The sequence below is a fragment of the Zalophus californianus genome, chromosome 2 (assembly GCF_009762305.2).
Source record: "Zalophus californianus isolate mZalCal1 chromosome 2, mZalCal1.pri.v2, whole genome shotgun sequence".
In the NCBI taxonomy this organism is placed as follows: domain Eukaryota; kingdom Metazoa; phylum Chordata; class Mammalia; order Carnivora; family Otariidae; genus Zalophus; species Zalophus californianus.
In genome coordinates this window covers 165,014,271-165,034,317 of record NC_045596.1, presented here as the reverse complement: position 1 = coordinate 165,034,317, position 20,047 = coordinate 165,014,271, and the positions used below count along the sequence as shown (strand labels likewise).

Below are 20,047 nucleotides of genomic sequence, written 5' to 3'. Positions count from 1 at the left end.
ATTTTATATAACATTCAAGGAAATGTAAACTAATATATAGTAGCAGAAAGCAGATGCCTGGGGAAAAGGAACTGGGTAAGTAAGGTCAGGACAGAGGGATTACAAAGGAGCATAAGGAACATTTTGAGGGCAATGAATGTTCACAATCTTGATCGAGATGATGATTTCATGGTTGTATATATATGTCAGAACTTTTTACATTGTTCACTTCAAATATGTTCCGTTTGTTGTATGCTATTCATACTTCCATAAAACTTTTTAAAATACAGTAAGAGAAATTTTTAAAAATATATAAAAGGCAGGATGAGACAGTGGTGCAAACAAGTTGTATCAGCCAGGCACCAGCAGACAAGGGTAATGTGGGGTTTCTTTGCCTTGCAAAAGTATGCTGAGTTAAGTGAGAGCGCCTGTGGTCAAGGAAAGAACTGCTTGTCCTCTCAGGCCACCTGAGGGATGTAGACTGGGGTGATGGATGAGAATCTTTGGGGTAGGAGAAACGGTAACACCTCGGAGAACTGGAGAAGGGATACTTGATAATAAAGCCCAAGCAGGTTCTTTGTCCTCTCTTTCTCCCGCCTCATTGCCAAAAGGATCCCTAGACGTCTGCTAGTTCCAAATTTGTGTGAGCAGTTTGTTTTGTAGAGTCGGGCGGTGTCCCACGTGTAAGCTAGGACATCCAATCAAGAGTGAAAATAACGCCTTACATCAGTGATCAAAAACTACCTCGACCATCACTAAGGAAATGACACAACACGGATATGACACAACGGGGAAATCCCGAGTCTTAGACCTCTGCTACCACCGGGAGAGTCCAGCCTCCACAGTTCTCCCCCACACCGCCCCCCTCCTAGCCCAGCCTTTTCCTTCCGTGTTGACTCCTCCGGGCGGGGCGAGAGGCGGTATCGGGCCGGGCCCCGCCCCCTGGGCGCGCCTCCACGCAGCAACGCGCAGCCTCACCAGAGTCGCTTTACGGCCGGGAAGAGGGTAGGCCCCGGCCTTGAGGTAGGAGGCCGAGCTGTGGGGCGGGGAAAGAGGCCTTTTGCGGCAGGACGTAAGTGACGGCGTGGGCGGTGCGACTGCAGCTGGAGGGCAGAGGAGGCGGGTTAGTGTTTCCCGGGCCGAACCGGGCTGTGGGGGGCGCGGGGCCTGGGCCGGGGCTGTAGCTAAAAGCCCGCGGTGACAGTATGGGTGAAGGGGAGTGGGGCGGGGGAGGCCTTGGGCCGCTTTGGCCCGTGGGTGGGGCTGGGGTTCTGGCGGGCTGGAGTCTTGGGTCCAGGCCGGGGCTTTGACCCGTGGTTGGTGTCCCCCCCCCCCCGAACCCGCAGCGCGCGCGTCCTGTCCTCGCCATGAGGCCGCAGCAGGCGCCGGTGTCTGGGAAGGTATTCATTCAGCGAGACTACAGCAGTGGCACACGGTGCCAGTTCCAGACCAAGTTCCCCGCGGAGCTGGAGAACCGGGTACGCATACTGGCTCCCCGCACCTGCTCTGGGGCGAGGGAGGGGGGCTCTTCAGGGACCGGAGGGAGTATGGGCCGACACGAGACCCGCAGAGTGTCTCGCGGCTCTGGGGAGGGGCACGCAAAGAAGGAGCCTTGGTTAGAAGAGGGCCACTAAGCAAGACATGGTGCTTGGAGGAGGACGAATAAGGCCAAGCCCCCGGTGTGATGACCTTATGGAACTCTGTTGTGCCCAGTGCCGGGAATCTGTACCCAGCCAGCCGTCTTCTTCCCGGCTGTCCCTCCACCCCCACCCCGGGTTATTAACAGCAGTGATGAGGAACTAATTCCTGAGGTTCCAAGCCACCTAACTCAGCGTGTTGTAAGCTAGATCCTCCTACCTCCCCAGGCAGGAGTAATCATCATTCTCGTGACTGGCGTTTGTGGCCGTTGTGCTGGTCGCACTGCTCGGCAGAAAGGGTTAATATTAAGTTGCTGTGCCAGGCAGTACAGACAGGCCTTTTTTGAACCTGAAAAACGCAGAGCATTAGATCGGCCTGGACAGGGAAAGATCTCAGAACAAGGCCTTTTACGCTTGTCATTCCCAATTACCATCACTGGGAGCCACCTGTATTTTGTTGGCTTGCCTATCAAAATTGGCGTCAGGATATAGGTCCCTTAGGCAACCTTGCATACAGAAATGGAAGAATGGGCTGTTTCCTCTTTCTTCAGACTTGGGGGGTGGGAGTCATTGTATTTTATTTTAAAAGTACAATGAAGTGAGCATATGTTTGTGTTTTCTTATACCCGCAAGTGTTTATCCACCCAAAGAAAGATCTTTTGGTCTTGAGCCATGTTACCTTATATTCTGTTTCCTTTTTAGAAATCGGTTTCTGGTTAGATGGAGCAGGTTTTGTGCTCTCTTCACCTTGATGGGGAGGGTGAGGGACTGAGGTGATTAGGTGTGCTGTGGGTGTGGGAGTAAGAAATACTGGTCATGGGATAAGTGGGTGTAGTTGAGTCTGTACTAGAGAAATGTGTAGCAGTCCTTTAAAATCAGCTTGTAACAGGTAGGTGGTTCTACCTGATTGCCAAGTTTGGAAAATCAATGTATATCAATTGTAGTGTCCTTTGACTTAATTTATAGCTGTGGTCAGGTTAATGACCTAAGTATGTTTCTTTAAGTGCAAATGAAAGATAAGGTATGCTTTATAAAGATGGTTTGTAGATTAGCTTGTCTGTGAAATGCCATATAAATGCTGCAGTTTATTGTCTCCATGTTGGGTTAACTCAGCTTGACACTGGGTGGACATTTCCACCGAGGTTTGAAGAAGTAGAAATTGAGCAAGTTGCCTGTTGGCTAGAGCTACTGAATGTTATTTTTAAAATAATTTAACATCACAGTTAACATGTTTTACATGTTAGGGCTTGTATGAAATGAAGCAAATGTTTTATTTGTAAGCTTGTTATGGAAACTCTGACTTATACTATTTATGTACTTTCAAATCAGTGTAAACTATTCTTTTTACCACACTTATTTGGATGTTACAAGATTCCTTTGTTTAAAGGTTTTAAAGTCAAACTTCCAGCTCATAACTGAGCCAAATATATGTATGCAGAATCAGACATTAGCCTTCCATTCCGTGTGTGGTAGAGCCTTTATTTTATACTCTGAATACAGAAACAGTGTAGTCAGAGTACTCCATTGATACTTATAGGAAATTGATGTTTCTAAATTCTCGAGTCCTTTTATTTCTTTGACTTCAGATTATAGCCTAGAACTGCTTGTGACTCTGAGTACTAGATGGAGTGTTATTTGGTGCTGTTCAATTGTGTCTTTGAGGTTTTTCTTTTTTTTTCTTTTTTTTAAATGTTTGGGTTAAAATACTAGTTTATACTTTAAACTGCTTGGGAGAGCTTTGATTTTTCTTTTAATGCGTTGAAATCAAATTTCAATTACAGGTTTAAATTTTCCTTGCTTTGTTTGATGGAAAATTGAAAGGTTTCTGTCTTTGTTTCTCTACTACTTACCCTAGAAATTGTACTGATTGCTCTTGCCACTGGGGCTGATTTTCCTTTTGTGAGAACATCACACTTGGCAATTTTATAGAGGAAGAAACTAATATACAAATGTTTTGTGTTACTTTAAAGCATTAAACAGACATACATTTGTACCCTTTAATCTGGGAGTGAGGACAAATTCTGCCTATTAACAAGTTTACTTTTTCTGTTGCTTCTTAGAATGTAATACTTAGATGTTTAAGTACTTTGTTGCCAGGACAGTTCCTAAAGAAAGCTTTATTCTCACTTTCGCAAAAATAGTCATGTTAGGCACCCTTGGTCTGGGTAGGAGAGAAATGAGTGAACTATAATTGAAGCATACCTTTAAAAATGTGTCTACATCTGGCTGGTAGAAATTACCTTTGACTTGTTACCTTTGACTTACGATCACTTTAAGCTTCAGCTCCATGCTTTCTACCACATAGTTCAGGAAACAGAAATTCTGGGAAAATGAGTCTATTCCTATTTCCTTCTGATTTTCAATGTTCATTACTCCAAATTTATATTTGGCTCCCACTTCACAAATCCCCCAATTTTGATATAGCTTCAGTATCAGTCTTCAAGTACCCAAGGAAGAACACTGACAGGTTCTTCATAGTGAAGTGAGTGAGAGGAAAATGCCCACATTTGTTCTGTTGAGCCCTTGTATGTTATGTCTTTTGCCTTCACTGCTGGCTAGCATGCTTTTTACCCCCTTTTCTTTTTTAATAACCTTTCAAAGAAATTACTGACTTTTTAAATTTTGTTTTTATTAAACTTTTTTTAAAAAATCCTTCACCTTGGATTTTTTTTTTAATGATCTATGATTTACCTCCATCCTATAAAGCATTATAATCTTGGAATAACTTTTTTAAGAATTCATGTTTCTGGTATGACCAGTAATTCTGACCTGAAAGAAATGTTTCTGGGTTGGATCCCATGGTTTTGAATCACACTATGTCTAGAGAAATGTAAATAATTCAAAGAACTTTCCTTATCAGATCATAACATTTTAGGTAGATCAAATGTGCGTGTTTGAAATTATTTAGACTTTTGTGGATTTGCTGATGCGACAAACTGAAGGTGTTAATGGGCATAATTAGTAAAGATAACAATTTGTTGTAAATATTTGTTCATGGAGTGAACAAAGTCCGTTTTCAGGGAATGAGAACTCTGACATAGATTCCCCAGATGACCATTCTTCAAGTGATGGCTCAGTGCAGGAATGCTACCCTGGCTCCTAGCACCATCTCCACCCACCGAACCCTTGTCAGAAACCGAATATTCTGGGAAATTAAAAGTAGCTCCTTTTGAAAAACAGAAGAGCCGCCACCACTTTAAAGTTCACATTAAAGTTTTTCATGCCATCTGCCCATTGGGTCCTCAATAGTTTTTCCACACAAAGGACAAAAAATAATTGCACCTGCCTCTAACCTAAAGGGTTTTAATAGCTTAAAGGTGATGATCATAAATCGTTTTACATTTTAAAAAATTATGTTCTTGGAACTGTTTTGTCTCAAACTCTATATCGAAGTTCTTTGACTTTTTTTTCCAACTCTGTTTCTATATAAAGACTTCACAAAAGTGGGGCGCCTGGGTGGCTCAGTCAGTTAAACCTCTGACTCTTGATTTCGGCTCAGGTCATGATTTCAGCGTTGTGAGATCGAGCCCTGTGTCAGGCTCCGCGCTGAGCATGGAGCCTGCTTAAGAGTCTCTCTCAAAAGAAAAAAAAAAAAAAAGCCTTCATAAAAGATAGAATTTATATGTAAGGAGTTACTCCTTTCAGGAATAAGGCAGATATGTGAGAGGAGGCCTAGAGTAAGGACAGATAAATTGTCCTTTTTTGCCAAGAATGAAAGTGTTGCATGACATACTCTACTAATGGGGTGAAAGTCCTAGGGTAGAGAATTGAGTTTTAAAATCTACCAAGTTAGGGGAAAAAAGTGAAAGCAGGAGATTAGAGTAAAAATGGATGACAGTGGTAGTATTAGTGTAAATGTGAGAGAATGGTGTCACTGAATAGAAAGGTAATAGGAATGACTTGGTGTGAAGAGTTGTGTGATAGTTTGAGATTTTGTCTTATTTCGTGTGAGCTTTCAGTAGATTCCAGTGTTTAGGGACTCAATTTAGGATTACTTGCTCTTAAGAGTGAGAGAGGCAAACCGAGAGACAGACTCTTAACTGTAGAGAACAAGCTGATGGTTACCAGAGGGGAGGTGGATGGGTGGGGGGGGGTGAAATAGGTGATGGGGATTAAGGAGTGCATTTGTGATGAGTGTCGGGTGTTGTATGAAAGTGTTGAATTACTCTTTTGTACACCTGAAACTAATATTACACTGTATGTTAGTTAACTGGAATTTAGATAAAAACTTTAAAAAAATAGTAAGATTACCTGCTCTTTCCAGATAAAGAGAACGTCTCCTTCCTTTTGTGCCCCCACCATACTTTAAATATGCCTCCACTGTAGTACTTTGTCAATTTATTACATTTATATGTTTATATACCTATTCTGCTTTCATGACTGCCAACTCCTGGAGGACTGAAACAGTTATTCATCTTTCTCTAAGGCCTGTCCTAACATCTGTCTGATGGTAGGTGCTCAGTAAATGTGAATATAAGTGAATGGAAAGATGGAAGGATTGTATAATTTTTTTTAAAGATTTATTTATTTGAGAGAGAGAGAGAGCACGAGCTGGGGGTGGGGGAGAGGAGGAAGGGCAGAGGGAGAGAGAAAATCTCCAGCAGACTCCCTGCTGAGCACAGAGCCCAACATGGGGCTCCATCCCATGACCCATGAGATCATGACCTGAGCCGAAACCAGGAGTCAGACACTCAACCAACTGAGCCACCCGGGTACCCAGGATTGTGTAAAATTTTATTAAGTTACTTGATACTCAGTATAGAAAATAAAGAGATACCATATTGAGTCTTGAAGATACCCAGTGTCCATAAGAGGGATAAGATTAAACAAAGACTATGCAGTTCCAGTAACATAGGTCCTGATTTCATCACCTAAGATGTTTGCCAACTAGTGGATAAGAATGTTGATAAAACAATAATTTAGTGGTAGCAAGCATCAGTGAGTGGTTGATCTTTTTTTCCAAAACTTATTTTTAAATTCTTTTTTCCATACAGATTGATAGACAGCAGTTTGAAGAAACAGTTCGAACTCTAAATAACCTTTATGCAGAAGCAGAGAAGCTTGGGGGCCAATCCTATCTTGAAGGCTGTTTGGCTTGTTTAACAGCATACACCATCTTCTTATGCATGGAAACTCATTATGAGAAGGTAAGGCTACCTTTGTTTTCACAAAATCTCAAAATCATAAAAAAAGGTGAGTTGTTAACATGTTTACATGGTGACAGTTGCCATAAAACTTAAAGGGGCATGTATAATAATAATTCAAAGTTTGTTGCTCCTATATCTAGAGCACATAGTAAAGAGTCCTGAGTCTTTCAGAAACTGGTCAAAATTGATCTGTCCACATGAAGGTGACATACCAATGTTCAAATTGGCTTACACTTAAGAAGACTGGAAAATCTATATTCTCATTCTGTCTAGCTTTCTCTGAGAATCCTCTTACTTTTTTCCCCCAGGTCTCTATCTTCAATCTTATCCTGCCACTTCTCTTTCCAGCTGCCTGCTAGACCTGGAGTTGCCAGCTTCTCAACTTAGATTTCCAAAAGGCAAACCTCACACCTCCCCATTTTTTTGTTTTATTTATTTTTTTAAGATTTTATTTATTTATTTGACAGAGAGAGACACAGCGAGAGAGGGAACACAAGCTTGGGGAGTGGGAGAGGGAGAAGCAGGCTCCCCGCCGAGCAGGGAGCCCGATGCGGGGCTCGATCCCAGGACCCTGGGATCATGACCTGAGCCGAAGGCAGACGCTTAATGACTGAGCCACCTAGGCATCCCTCACACCTCCCCATTTTTTTAATAGCGCCCTGCTTTTTTCAGTACCATCTTAAGGTGTGGAGGATGAAGAAGGGGAAAATTTATCAGTTGTCAAAGACTGAAATATCTTCCAGTTTCTCTTTTCATGATTTCCTCTGCCACTGTTCTAATATGTGCCCTTATTACCTGTCTCTTAGACTATTGAAATAGTCTGACGAGTTTCATCTCTTCCATTCTTTTATTTTTCCAAACCATCTGCTGCTGCCTTCATAAAATACTGTGTTACTGGGGTGCCTGGGTGGCTCAGTTAGTTGAGCCTCCAACTCTTGATTTGAGCTCAGGTCATGATCTCAGGGTCCTGGGATTGAGCCCTGTTTCGGGCTCTGCACTCAGCACAGTCTGCTTGAGATTCTTTCTCTTTCCTGATCTGCCCCTCTCCCCACTCACATGCACTCTCTCTCTCTCTCTCTCTAAAATACATAAAATCTTTAAAAAAAAAAAAATAACAACACTGTATTACTTCCTCTAGCACTCTTACGAAGCCAAAGGCTTTCCCTGGCTTCCCATTTACTGCCAATGAGTAAAGTTCAAGCCCTTTCTCCAAGTGACCTCCAACTTACCTTTCCAACTTTGTCTCCCATCCCTTCTTCACTCAGTCTTTCAGCCAAACTCCTTCCCTCGCCGGGCCCCAAGCACACCCTCCGAGGTCTTCCTCCACCTACAGTGCCATTCTTCCCATGTTCAAATCTCACCAGTTCTTTAGGTCCTACTGTCATCTCACTTTTCCTTACTCTTCTAATCAGAATTCTTTCTCGACTTTGTAGTCCCACAACATTTTATTTTTGTCTCTTTTCCTGGCACTTACCTCTCTTGACTTTGGAATGTAGCAGTTTGCATTATTTGCCCTTCAAGTGTGTGTTTTTCTTGAGATCAAGGACAGTGCCTTAACCATTTTGTGTCCCTCTTCGTGCCCAGCACCGTGACCTGTGTATATTAGGCACTCATTGAATGTGTGTTGAATGAATTTAAGTTAATCGCGGTAATGTTTAGCAACTGAAATGCTATAAGGATATCTATATTACAGATTATACCCCACCTAATAGAAGTGTCCCTGTGGTTATCTTGGACTCTTTGTAGTGGAAAGCAGATACAGTTGCTGCTGAAGTTATTTTTGTGAGTTATTGGCTGAAAATGCTGCCATATGCTTCATTAGCATCCTGACATAAATTGTCTTAGTGTTACTAAAAGGGTGTCTTTAAATAACTAAATCAGTAGTTTATATTTTTTTCCATATCATGCAGAGAAGCAGCTAACTTTCGTTCCTGTTTAACATTCAAAATCGGAAGTTTTAAAGGATCAGTATCAGCTTTCAGTCTGTGTTTTGTCTTAGTAGCTTCTCTTTAATAGTACCTTTGCTGAGTGAAGGGACAAAGGAGTCATTCATTTGGTAAATATTTATTGAAAGCCTACCATGTGCCGAACAGTGTGAAGGGGATATAACAGAATAAGGCAAACATGATTGCTGACCCTGTGTTTATAATTTAGTGGTAGCAACTGAGGCAAAGGAAACAAAACCAACTAAATTATAAATGATGATAAGTGTCTTGAAGAAAATAAACTTTCCTGTGATAGAAAATAATAGGAGAGACCTAATTTAGATTGTGTGGTCAGAAAAGGCCTCTGCAGTGGTAACCTATAAGCAGCTACATGAAGAATGCAAATCCTGGGACCATTCATTCAGGTAGAGAGATAAGTGTATGCAAAGGCCCAGAGAGCGTGATGTGTCCCGGGAACTGTAAGAAGTTGGGTGTGGAAGGAGAGGAGTGGAGAGGGGCCAGAGGTGAGTTTGGAGAGGTAAGGAGGAGTTGTATCATGTAGGAGTGTGTAGTCCATGGAAAGATGTTCAGAATTTATTTTCAGTGCAGCGGGGAAGCTACTTAGAGATTTTAAGCGGAAGAGTGATATGATCAGATTTTCATTTTAAAGCAATCTCTTTATTCTAGGGGGGGGAAAAAGATACAAAAGTGGAAGTAGGGAAACCAGGTGGGATGCTCCATAGAAATCAGGAAGAGATGATGATAGCTTGGACAGGGAATGGAGCAGTAGAGATGGAAGGAGATGAACAAATTCAAGGAATATGGTGATAATGGAACCAAGATTTCATGAGAAACTGAATGTAGGAGGGGATAAGGCTGAATTCATATGGCTAGAAACTAGGCCATTGCGGATGGTCATTTAAAGAAGTATGGGATACTACCAATTTAAGGTAGATTTATATCCTCTAGAGAATTTTGTTCATGCTTAGTGGAGTATTAGAAAATTGAGTTGTCATTTCACTATAGCTTTTACATTTGTTGATAAGATTTTAATTAGCTTTTATTTATCCATGTGCATTTGCTGAAATAGATAGATACCTCCTTCTAATGTCAGTTGTAAAAAGAAATTGGTAATTGGTTGCCAGCCAAGTCAATTACATTAGTTATGGGATCATGGACAAATTAATCTTAAGTCTGAGTTCTCTCAACTATAAAATACATTAAAATTAATGTATTTCCTCACATATGGTAGATGCCTAATAAATAGTGTTCTCTTAACACAAATTTAAAAATTAAGTTAGTGTATATACATATTTTTATATGTATATACACACACTGATGTGTTTACATATATATATACACACACACGTTTTAATTAGATATTTGTGAACAGTTTTTTTCAGGTATAGGTCATCTTTTTTAGCAGCTGCTAACTTATTTAGCTGCTTAAAACATTTAACAGCTTTTAATTAAAATCCCTTTGACTATTGGGGCGTCTGACTGGCTCAGTTGGTAGAGCATGCAACTCGTGATATCAGGGTTGTAAGTTCAAGCTCCACCTTGGGCGTGGGGCCTACAAAAAAATCAATGAATCAATCAGTCATCATCCCTTTGATTATTAATCTTGAAAGGCAGTTCTCTGTATCAGAAATAGAGTGGAAATTGATCCTAATATATGTTTTAACTTGGATTCATAGGCAGTGTAGGTGCTACTTTGTAAGTCTTATCAAGGTTTCTTTCTTTTTTTGGAGTATTATAAAGCAAGTAAAGACGAAATAAAATTAGGGATGCCTGGGTGGCGCAGTTGGTTAAGCATCTGCCTTTGGCTCAGGTCATGATCTTGGGGTCCTGGGATCAAGCCCACATCGGGCTCCCTGCTCAGTGGGAAGCCTGCTACTCCCTCTCACTCCCACCCCACTCATGTGCACTCTCTTGCTCTGCATTCTCTCAAATAAATAAATAAATAAAATCTTTAAAAAAAAAAAAAAGACCAAATAAAATTAGTCAAGAAACCAAAACTTAAGGTGTGGCCACATTTTTTTAAGTAGGTGATTTTATTTTAGAAACTGGACATGAATAACTAGATCGTGCCAAGTGAATAACTGGAATGGTCATAATTAAGACATGTACTTATACTTTAAACACTAAAATTTTCAGTCTACAAACAGTAAGCCAAATATAATAGTGCTTACACTTTGTCATGTGGGTTAAATTTTTTGAAATTGTAAATAAGCCTTTTAAAACTCACTAGAACAATCATGCTTTTTTTCCCCCTATAATATGCTATTTATTGATTTAAAATGAAGATAAAGACTTCAGTGTTATTTCTCTATTGTTGCTGCCCATTATAATTAGGGAACAAATGGGCTTGTAGAAGCTTCTCCTCTCAGTAGCTGTCTTGTACATAACATCCCTTCTGCTTATGTGCTTTAATCTGCAAAAGGAACAAATTAGAAGCAACTTAGATATTTTCTGAAAATACTAAGATCCTGCTGTTCTCGCTTAGCCTCACTTAGGATATTTTTTCTAGAACGTCTGTATTTTTTCTTAAGGGTCTCTCCAGTTTAATATTCTCAAAGAGAATAATAGTCTTTACTGAGGTTTGATTGTGTTTAGCTTTGTAAATATACAGGTTGAGGGTTTGAGGATAACAGATAATTTTGTTCAGTATTATAGTTTGTTTTGACATTGATTTACCAAAAATAATAAACAATGACTAAAATGTCAACATAAAGTTTCTTGGGAGTTAGAATGCTGCTTTGTCCTGCCTGGGATGCATTATGAGTTTACTCATGTTAATGCTTTCTTGTTGCTAAAGAGACTAAGAGTTTACGAGCGTCTTATTTAAGACAGTCCTGCCTTCACCAGAGTGGTATAAGAGGATTTGGAGCTTATGCAAAAAGAAAACCTTGTTTTCTTTCTGAACTGATACCTAAGTGCACATGAATGTTATTAAAGTTTAAATAAAAACCTTGCACAACAAAGTTATGCTTAAATCAAATAAAGGCATGCTATTTCTTTGCTGGTAACCTGTACCCAAGGAGAGAGGAAGGAAAGCTGTTCTGAAGGAGTCCTTTCTTTGAAACCAGTCGTGCAAGCACTTTTCTGACTGTCCCCCCTAGTGGAAATGGACTGGAGTGAGGGTAGACCGACTCTCCAATTTCCAGTTCTGGCAGGTGAGCTGAGAAAGAAATTGGAGAGAAGATTGAGGGTCCTGAGTTGGGCACTTTTATGGGCTACTTCCTTCTATTTGTTATTTTAGCATGATTGACAAACTGATAGAAAGATAGTACCTAAGATTTCTTTTTTGCTCATAAAGACCAAGAATCACTCGAGTTCTTTGAGAATTAAAAATAGGAGAATGATACCTATATTACTTCAGGTAATTAGATGAAAAAAAATGTTTTCTTTAGAAGTGGTATTCTTAATTCACTACCTAAAGAACCCTGCAGGTTGCTCTTTTAATAACATCATGCTCTTTTAGAACTTACAATATTCCCAAAGTATGCAACTTGAATTTTAGTATTCCCAAAATATAGTATTCCCAAAGATGCAACTTGAATAAACTTATTTAAATTTTATTTTCCTTCAATAAGAAAATTCAAAAGATACAAATAATGCAATTCACCTTAAGAGTGAAAAAAAAAAAAAGAAAATTCGTTACGCAGACTACCTAGTGTTTTAAATTCTAAATCAGCTTATACTACAGCACCTAAATTGTAGCATCCTAATTTTGTTAGTTTGCCCTGGTACATTATAGACCCACACTTAATTTGTTTCTTAATCTCTAACGTTATTCTCATACAGTTCTTTTTTCCCCTTTATGTTGTGATCACATTTATCCAAGACTATAGTATATGCTGGTACTATGAATCTAAGAAAATATATAGTAATTAAAGAACTGGATCAAAGCCTTTTTGAAGATTAGAGCCAAAAAAGGGTTATAATGACTTTGAATCTGAAATAAAACATGTAACTCTTTGATTTTGTGTATAGCTATTAAGATTTATTTTCTTCTAGCTTATCTGTCTCAAAATTGACCTTATTAAAGCTAGCGACTTGGCAATTTCCAGAAGTTCCTTTGTATCCTATCTGGCTTTTGTCTGCATTTGCTTTGACTTTTACAGCCTTAGTGCTAAACTTATAAACCAAAGTTCCCATCAAGGACACAAGAGCAAACTACAGAGTAGCATTATATGCAGTGGTGGAAATGATGTAAGACACTTGTCATCAGAAACTCCATAGCAGCTGTCAAATGCCTTACAAAGAAAATAAACTCAGTTTTAAACTAACTGGGCTATTTCTTGTTAATGGGCCAACTTTGCATCATTACTTAAAGTTGACGAAGACATTCAAAGGAGAGAAGCAGCAGTTCTTAAGTGTTAAAGGGAACAGCCAAGAGCTACCTTGGTGTCACATTAATTTTGATGAGTGGGAAAGAGAAAAGTACAGCCAACTTTTGTGTACAGAATCACCTACTTATTTCTCTGTATCCAGGATTGAGCTGACAGCAGGTAAGAAGGAGGGGCTGGTGCTCATGCTTTTGTATGCATTGGTACTTAAGTGACTTGCAGAGTCCATCAGGCTGTGCTGTATGTCGTACACAAGCGATGGTGTGTGCCAAATTCTCACAGCTCTATCCCTTCATATGGATATCCATTTCTTGTTTCAAAAGCTAATTCCACTGCCTGAGTATTTTGAGATCCAGCTGATACTTAATGGGAAATCTGATGACATTTGTTAAAAGTTATGGTGTTTCTTTCTGTCAGGTTCTGAAGAAAGTGTCCAAATACATTCAAGAGCAGAATGAGAAGATATATGCTCCCCAAGGCCTCCTCCTGACAGATCCCATTGAGAGAGGACTTCGAGTTGTATCTTTTTTGTCCAGATCATAAGGTCTAAATATCTATAAAAAAAAATTTGATGGTACAACTAGAGAGAATTTAACTCCCTTCTCTTGTATTTGCCCTGGGAATCTTCTTTCTTTTTTTTTTTTTATTTTATTTATTTATTTGACAGAGAGAGACAGCTAAAGCAGGAACCACAAGCGGGGGGAGTGGGAGAGGGAGAAGCAGGCCTCCCGCCGAGCAGGGAGCCCGATACTGGGCTCAATCCCAGGACCTGGGATCATGACCTGAGCTGAAGGCAGACGCTTAACGACTGAGCCACCCAGGCACCCCTGCCCTGGGAATCTTCTGTGTGAATTGCATACCCACCACAAGCTCCTGTCCCCAACATTTTTCTTAAAGCACATCTCCTTCCTTTGCGTTGTGCAGGTCTCCAGATTGTTTAATATTCTGGTTACTGTCTTTCTTGGTGGTTCTGAGGGCATCTTATAGTAATAATGGGGGTGGCATGAGTAATGCACTTCAGCTGCAGAAACTCTGAACCTAAAGCCTCTTTGAAATGCATAAACTCATAATGTGTGGTGAGACTTGTCATCCAAATGAATTGCAGTTCCATGGGTTCATCCGACTGGCTGAAATCAGTTACAGCTGCCAGATGTGTAATTTCATTACCTTTGACATACTGTGCATATTTTTAGAGGCAGTAAGCTTTGAAACTCACTAAATGAATTTGGTAAATAGAATTGCAAAAAAACTAATTTAGCTTGATAACTGAAGTAATGAGTAAAATAAATTTTTTTTAAAAATCTAGGTCAGATAATCCCAGGCCTTCTGGCTGATAATAATTTCAGCAGTTTTATTATACTCTGCAGCAGTGGTTCTTAAACTTTTAGAGGTCATGAACCCTCTCCCAAGAAAAAGTTTACAAATAATTACAGGGCATTTTAAACCCTTGAATTCATTACCTTATTCGATTCTCAGCTAACAACCCCCTGGTTCTACAATATAGCATCTTTTTTCAGAATTTTTTTTTTCCAAAAAATAAATAATGTTTTGGGGGGGGAGGGGAATTACATGGAGATTACTACAGGCAATTACATTTCTTAAAGTTTTTTTGCAAGGTGGAGAGAGCTTCATGTTTAACTTAAGTGGGAGAAATTCTTAATAAAAAAATGAGCAAAGGAAATTGAAAGCAAAGTTTGTGCAGATCGTACACATCATCTTGCCACAGTCCTCTTTTATATGTTCCATTCTCCAGTGTGTTTTCTTAACAGCTATGCTGTTTAGATTGAAATCACCATTTATGAAGACAGAGGCATGAGCAGTGGAAGATAAACCATAGAATTAAAGGTAAGAAAAAATTACATAATTTATATGTAGTTTTTATCATTTGTAGCACGCGTGAATTTTCTTCCCTGCATGGTAAATAAATCGTTTGATAATGGCATATTCTCTGTATTGGCTTGAGATTTAAAATGTGTCTTTAGGGCGCCTGGGTGGCTCAGTCGTTAAGCGTCTGCCTGCGGCTCAGGTCATGATCCCAGGGTCCTGGGATCGAGCCCCGCATTGGGCTCCCTGCTCAGCAGGAAGCCTGCTTCTCCGAACTCTCCCACTTCCACTCCGGAGCCCTGTTTGTGTTCCCTCTCTCGCTGTGTCTCTGTCAAATAAATAAATAAAATCTTAAAAAAATAAAATGTGTATTTAACCCAAAGTTCTATTCAGTGATCTAGAATTTAATCCTGATTTTTCCCCTCTGTATTGTTTTCAGACTGTTTTGTTGTTACTTTGTTTTGGCAGATGTTTTTTCAGGGGAGGAGGTCTTGTTTTAATATTTCAGAGCAATCCTAGACATTTTACATATAAAAATCATTTTGGATTTTGCATATAAAAATCATTTCAGCGATTGCCCTGCCTGTATGATGAATGGCTTTAATAACGAAAAAAACATTTCAGAGTGGAGGGGGAGATTCTGAATATTTCATTTATTTAAGTGGCTTCAGAAGAAGCCACTTGTAGAAGAAAACTTACCCTCGTGGTTAAAACCATAAATTTAGTTATTTTGTTTAGAACATTTATGTTCTTCTGTATCCATATAATGACCTTGAAGAAGTGAGAAACAAATTAGTTAATACTGATAGGAGTGTAGATGCAGAATCATGTGGAAACCATAGCCCATTAGCACAGGCTTCTAAGTAACAGAAAATCGTACTGCACTGTTTCTGCCAATTCGAGTCATTTACGCTTTCTACCGAGAGTGTTCTGCTGCTGTACTTTCCTAAGTGACTCTTTGCAGGTGTTTGTCACTGACAGGCAGCACAGACACAGATTCTGCCAAAGCAGACCTCCTCCTCCTTCCCGGGGCAACAGTAATAATAACTGCCATTTCGAGGGCACCTGCTCTGTGCCAGGTGTTCTACAAATGATATGTCTCATTCTTACAAAAAGTGTGCGGAGTATTTCCTCCATTTTAGAGATGAGCAAACCGAGGTACAAACAGATGAAATGGTGTTCTCAAAGTCATACAGTTTAACACATTTTGGGATATGAACCCAAGTTCGATGGACCATAAAACCCCTGTTTTTTACACCATACTTCCTATTAAGTACTTGCAGCAGCAGAAACATGGGGAGAGGGAAGAGTTCATCAGATTCAGATTATTCTAAGTGTTTATCCTCCCCTTTTCTTTTTCAAGACTTTCTTAAAAAGATACATTTTGTCTGCCCCTGTACAATTTATCAAATCCTATAAACCAACCAACATTCCAAAGCTGCTGTCTTGTAGCACTAGTGAAAGTGTTACCTGAATTCTTTGACTTTGAAAGCCAAAAATCTAAATAATGATATCCTCTGCCATGTGTTTTCTTTTCTTTAAAAAGGTCTTGTTTGGGAACACTTAGTGTTACTTGCTCATAGACTTTGTCGTGTACAATTTCCAAACTGACACTTCTCAGTGGAGCAACCAGGAACCTTAATGTGTGGTTTTTCTTATGTGCCATTGGAATAAGTTTATCAATTGCAGCTGCATTGACTTGGCACAACCCATTTGTCATGACTCATTTTGCAGCTATTATTGCTAACTGTAATGTTTTTCTGAGGTGGTGTCGGGTTTTGAGCAATTACACACCAGAGACTAATCTATCAATAGTCAGGCAACTGTGAAATTTTGAAATGGGAAAGATTTACATTAAGAACTTCTGGATAGTTTCATGAATGCAAATATTTCTGTTCAATTTAGAGCCGTGTGTTCCTCAGGCCCAGGATCTAGTGTGGGCGGAAGTCTTGGAGGAGGGGGAGAAACTGTAAGAATAATTAAGTCAGTTCTGTGGTTTTTCTTAAGTCTCTAAGGTTTCTGCAGGTTGAAGTATTACATGAGAGTTAATGATTTAACCAAAAAATACACAAATTATGGAGATGGCCTTTATTAAAAATGTTTAAAATAGCTCTATTAAAGACTGATGGTGTTTTCTCTTTGGATTGTCTTTTTTATTTAAAAATTGGAACATGTCATTACCCGGTCACAATAAATGAGCGCTGAGGAACATAGCTAACTTTTGTGGGTGCTCATTATGTGCCTGCACTGTTCTAAATGCTTAGTAGTGATCATCACAATGGCCCAACAAGGTACGTACTATTATCCCAGTTTTCTCAGATGAGGAGAGTCAGGCGCAGAGAACCCAAGTTACTTGTCTAAGGCTAAAGGCTAGTAGGTAGCAGTCGAGGTGGCCTGGCCCCAGATTCGCCACTTCAGTCTGTGCTGTGCTACCTACCTCTTGTGACAGGATTGTTCAAAGACTGAAATATCCAGGGCTTGCATTTCTAGACTGTTGAGCTATGTCCTCACTTGTCAGTTAGTACAGATTCAAGTATTCTATTAGAACTAGCCCACTTCTGAGGAGCTCCTATGAGCTGGTGTAGAAGAGATGTTGTAGAGGTTATCTTAGCATCCCTTTCTAAAACTTCTTTTTGCATCTAACTGCAGATCCCACCTCCAGCTGGGACCCTCATCTATCCACTGGCCGATCGCAGAGTGTCCCCTACCTCCTCTCCAGAGCATCATTCCTTTGTATCTGCTGCCAGAGCCACGGTGCCATTTACTCCAAGGACTAACTTTCTAAAATTCCACACCTGGAGTGACCTCTAGTCGCTCAGCATCCACTTTGTGTCTCCAAATTGTGTAGGACTCTGTAATCTTTTGATTAGTTTCTGAGAAAACACAATGACGCATTTCACTTTTTTTATTCAAAGCCGTTAATAAAATAGGCCGTTGGTTAACCCAACACAAAGTTTCTTTCTTATCTGCCACCAGGACCAGTGGCACCAGTTCCCTTCATTCCTTGGGCCAGCTTCCCAGGTGGCTCTCAACTTCCAAGTCATATCTCAGCCCGTGTTCAGTCTTATCTCCCGCAAAGTCATAAAATGCTTTTCTCCAGGATTTTGGTGAAAGGTAGGCTGTGTCTGTGGTTTTGCTAATGCATCTCCCAGATTTCGAAGAACTACCAGTTTTGCCATGACTAAAATCTTAAAGATCTGTTTCTGTTCAGTTTCTCAAACTGAAACTCATTGGAAAAATAATGTATAATGTTATTTGTTTTATGATAGCAATTATTCCTAATTAAAGCAGTATTTAATGCAGTTTCCAGTTATTTTTCTTTGGAGAATTTTGTTATTGCATTACCTTGAATGTTGGGAAGATGTAGTATGTGTTGCGTGTTCCTTACAAAAATAAGTAAGCACAATAAAGTGGATGCTAAACCATCAAACACATAAATGTCCCTGCTGTGTCCCTGAATGTGTAATAAGCAAGTATAATAAATATTTTAATTATAGTTTTGTTATAAATATAACTTATGAGAAAAAAATTTGATAGGAATAATACTGTATATTGCTAATTTTTAACTGTCCCTACTGGCAAATCTTATGATTCATAGACTTTCCTCATATACAGTATTCAGTGCACAGAAGTCTTATGATTGGTTCAAGTACAGTAAGTTCAGTGATTTCCAACTAAAACTTTCAAGTCTGAGTCAGTGTTTCTAATTCTTTTGGCTGTATGTTTAGTATCCGGGTTTCTTATGCCCTTCCTTCATCTTTGGGGTTTGAGAGCACTGTTTTTGGGAGAAAGTTCAGAAATATATTAGGAAAGAATGAAACAGTTAAAAGTTTTACTTTCAGAGATACTGTAGGTGCTAATACTGGATTTAATCTTTCAGATTTAGTTTCTTTTACAGATCTGTTATTCAGTAAATCTCATTGGTCTGTGTAATATTTTAATTGTATAAAATTCCTTTGTTACTTTAGAGCCTGTAATAGTGTGTCTGTCTGCCTTTTAAACCTGTTGCAATAACTTTGCTGAAATAAGAACACATTAGTAAAACTTTTCTTAAACAAATCGTCTCTGTATCATATTTGGTGTGATTTGGTAAAGTGATATGGCATTAAATTCCGCAGATAAACAATACTACTAGAATCGGTGCAGCTTAATAGTTTCCAACAAACATCTTACACTCACCACACTTTCTAGTTTTTTACATGCTTTATCTCATAAGAGGCAGATATGTTAGCTAAATAGATAAAAACCAAGAAATCATCCCTGAGAGTCAAAACTGTATTCAATTAAAGAAATGAAAGATTAGGATGTTTCATTAGGAATAAAATACCAGTTATTGTTACTATCTTGGATCATGTGATGACTCTTTTTTAAGATGAAGTGCATTTTAGTAGAGAATAACCACTTATAAAATATAGTCCATATTCTGACTTTTGTGAGATTATTTTTCTTTATAAAATTTTCAGGGGTGCCTGGGTGGCTCAGACGGTTAAGCGTCTGCCTTTGGCTCAGGTCATGATCCCGGGGTCCTGGGATCGAGCCCCTCAGCGGGGAGCTTGCTTCTCCCTCTCCCTCTGCTACTCCCCCTGCTTGTGCTCTCTCTCTGTCAAATAAAAAATAAAAAAATCTTTAAAAAAGAAAATTTCAGCTTCTCTTTCCTACCCAATTTACACTAACAGTAAATGGTACGCATAAAGAAGGTCATAAGACCCTGCCTGGCTCCTAGCATAAAGACATGGTTTCTCAAGAGTAACATGCTTTGTTTTTCGGGAGGTCAGAGTACTAGTGCTATACATGATTTATACACTGAACTCGCCTTCCCCTTGCCATGTGTCTCCTAACCCACCCTAATCCTTCTAATTCCATGAGGGCAGAGGTTGTTTCTAGTTACCCTTGCATCTATCCCTAACTCCCAAGCATCATCCTTGCAGGAGACACATCTACTTAACACTCATATTTGCTAAGTGAGTAAGATACAGGCTGATGGGGCATTAGCAGAGTTACTTCACTACATCTTGATTAGTAAGGTGTTTAACTTCGTAAGATAGTGACTTGTATACTCCCCCATGTAAAGTTCTAAGACTGGAAAGATACCTGTGGCTTAAACTCCATTAGAATAGACTTTTGCACAGAGATAACTACTCTTGAGGATTCTGGTGACCTTCTTCCCAGGGAACATAGGAATT

General features: G+C 39.5%; 1 protein-coding gene across 4 annotated transcripts; it reads left to right on the top strand.

Annotated features, from left to right (window-relative positions):
* Positions 1 to 953: 953 nt before the first annotated feature.
* On the top strand, positions 954 to 18,923 carry GOLGA7 (golgin A7). 4 transcript variants are annotated; one of them, XM_027599356.1, is made up of 6 exons: positions 954 to 1,102; positions 1,326 to 1,457; positions 6,611 to 6,763; positions 13,458 to 13,559; positions 14,823 to 14,885; positions 17,514 to 18,923. In XM_027599356.1, the coding sequence occupies exons 2-5, from the start codon at positions 1,347 to 1,349 to the stop codon at positions 14,868 to 14,870; spliced, it is 414 nt and encodes a 137-aa protein (XP_027455157.1). In that variant the 5' UTR covers positions 954 to 1,102; positions 1,326 to 1,346; the 3' UTR covers positions 14,871 to 14,885; positions 17,514 to 18,923. The 4 variants fall into 4 exon arrangements, 2 of the variants coding, with proteins under 2 accessions (XP_027455157.1, XP_027455158.1); XR_003520865.2 differs by lacking the exon at positions 954 to 1,102 and adding an exon at positions 16,770 to 16,833 and having other exon boundaries at positions 1,136 to 1,457; positions 14,818 to 14,885; XR_003520864.2 differs by lacking the exon at positions 954 to 1,102 and adding an exon at positions 16,770 to 16,833 and having other exon boundaries at positions 1,138 to 1,457.
* Positions 18,924 to 20,047: the final 1,124 nt, after the last annotated feature.

What these genes read in the sequence shown, in the direction of transcription:
- GOLGA7 (XM_027599356.1), top strand. Translation starts at nt 1,347, where the DNA reads ATGAGGCCGCAGCAGGCGCCGGTGTCTGGGAAGGTATTCATTCAGCGA. An exon ending in TGGAAACTCATTATGAGAAG is followed by an intron (nt 6,764 to 13,457) that starts GTAAGGCTACCT and finishes TCTTTCTGTCAG; the next exon opens with GTTCTGAAGAAAGTGTCCAA. An exon ending in TTGAGAGAGGACTTCGAGTT is followed by an intron (nt 13,560 to 14,822) that starts GTATCTTTTTTG and finishes TATGCTGTTTAG; the next exon opens with ATTGAAATCACCATTTATGA.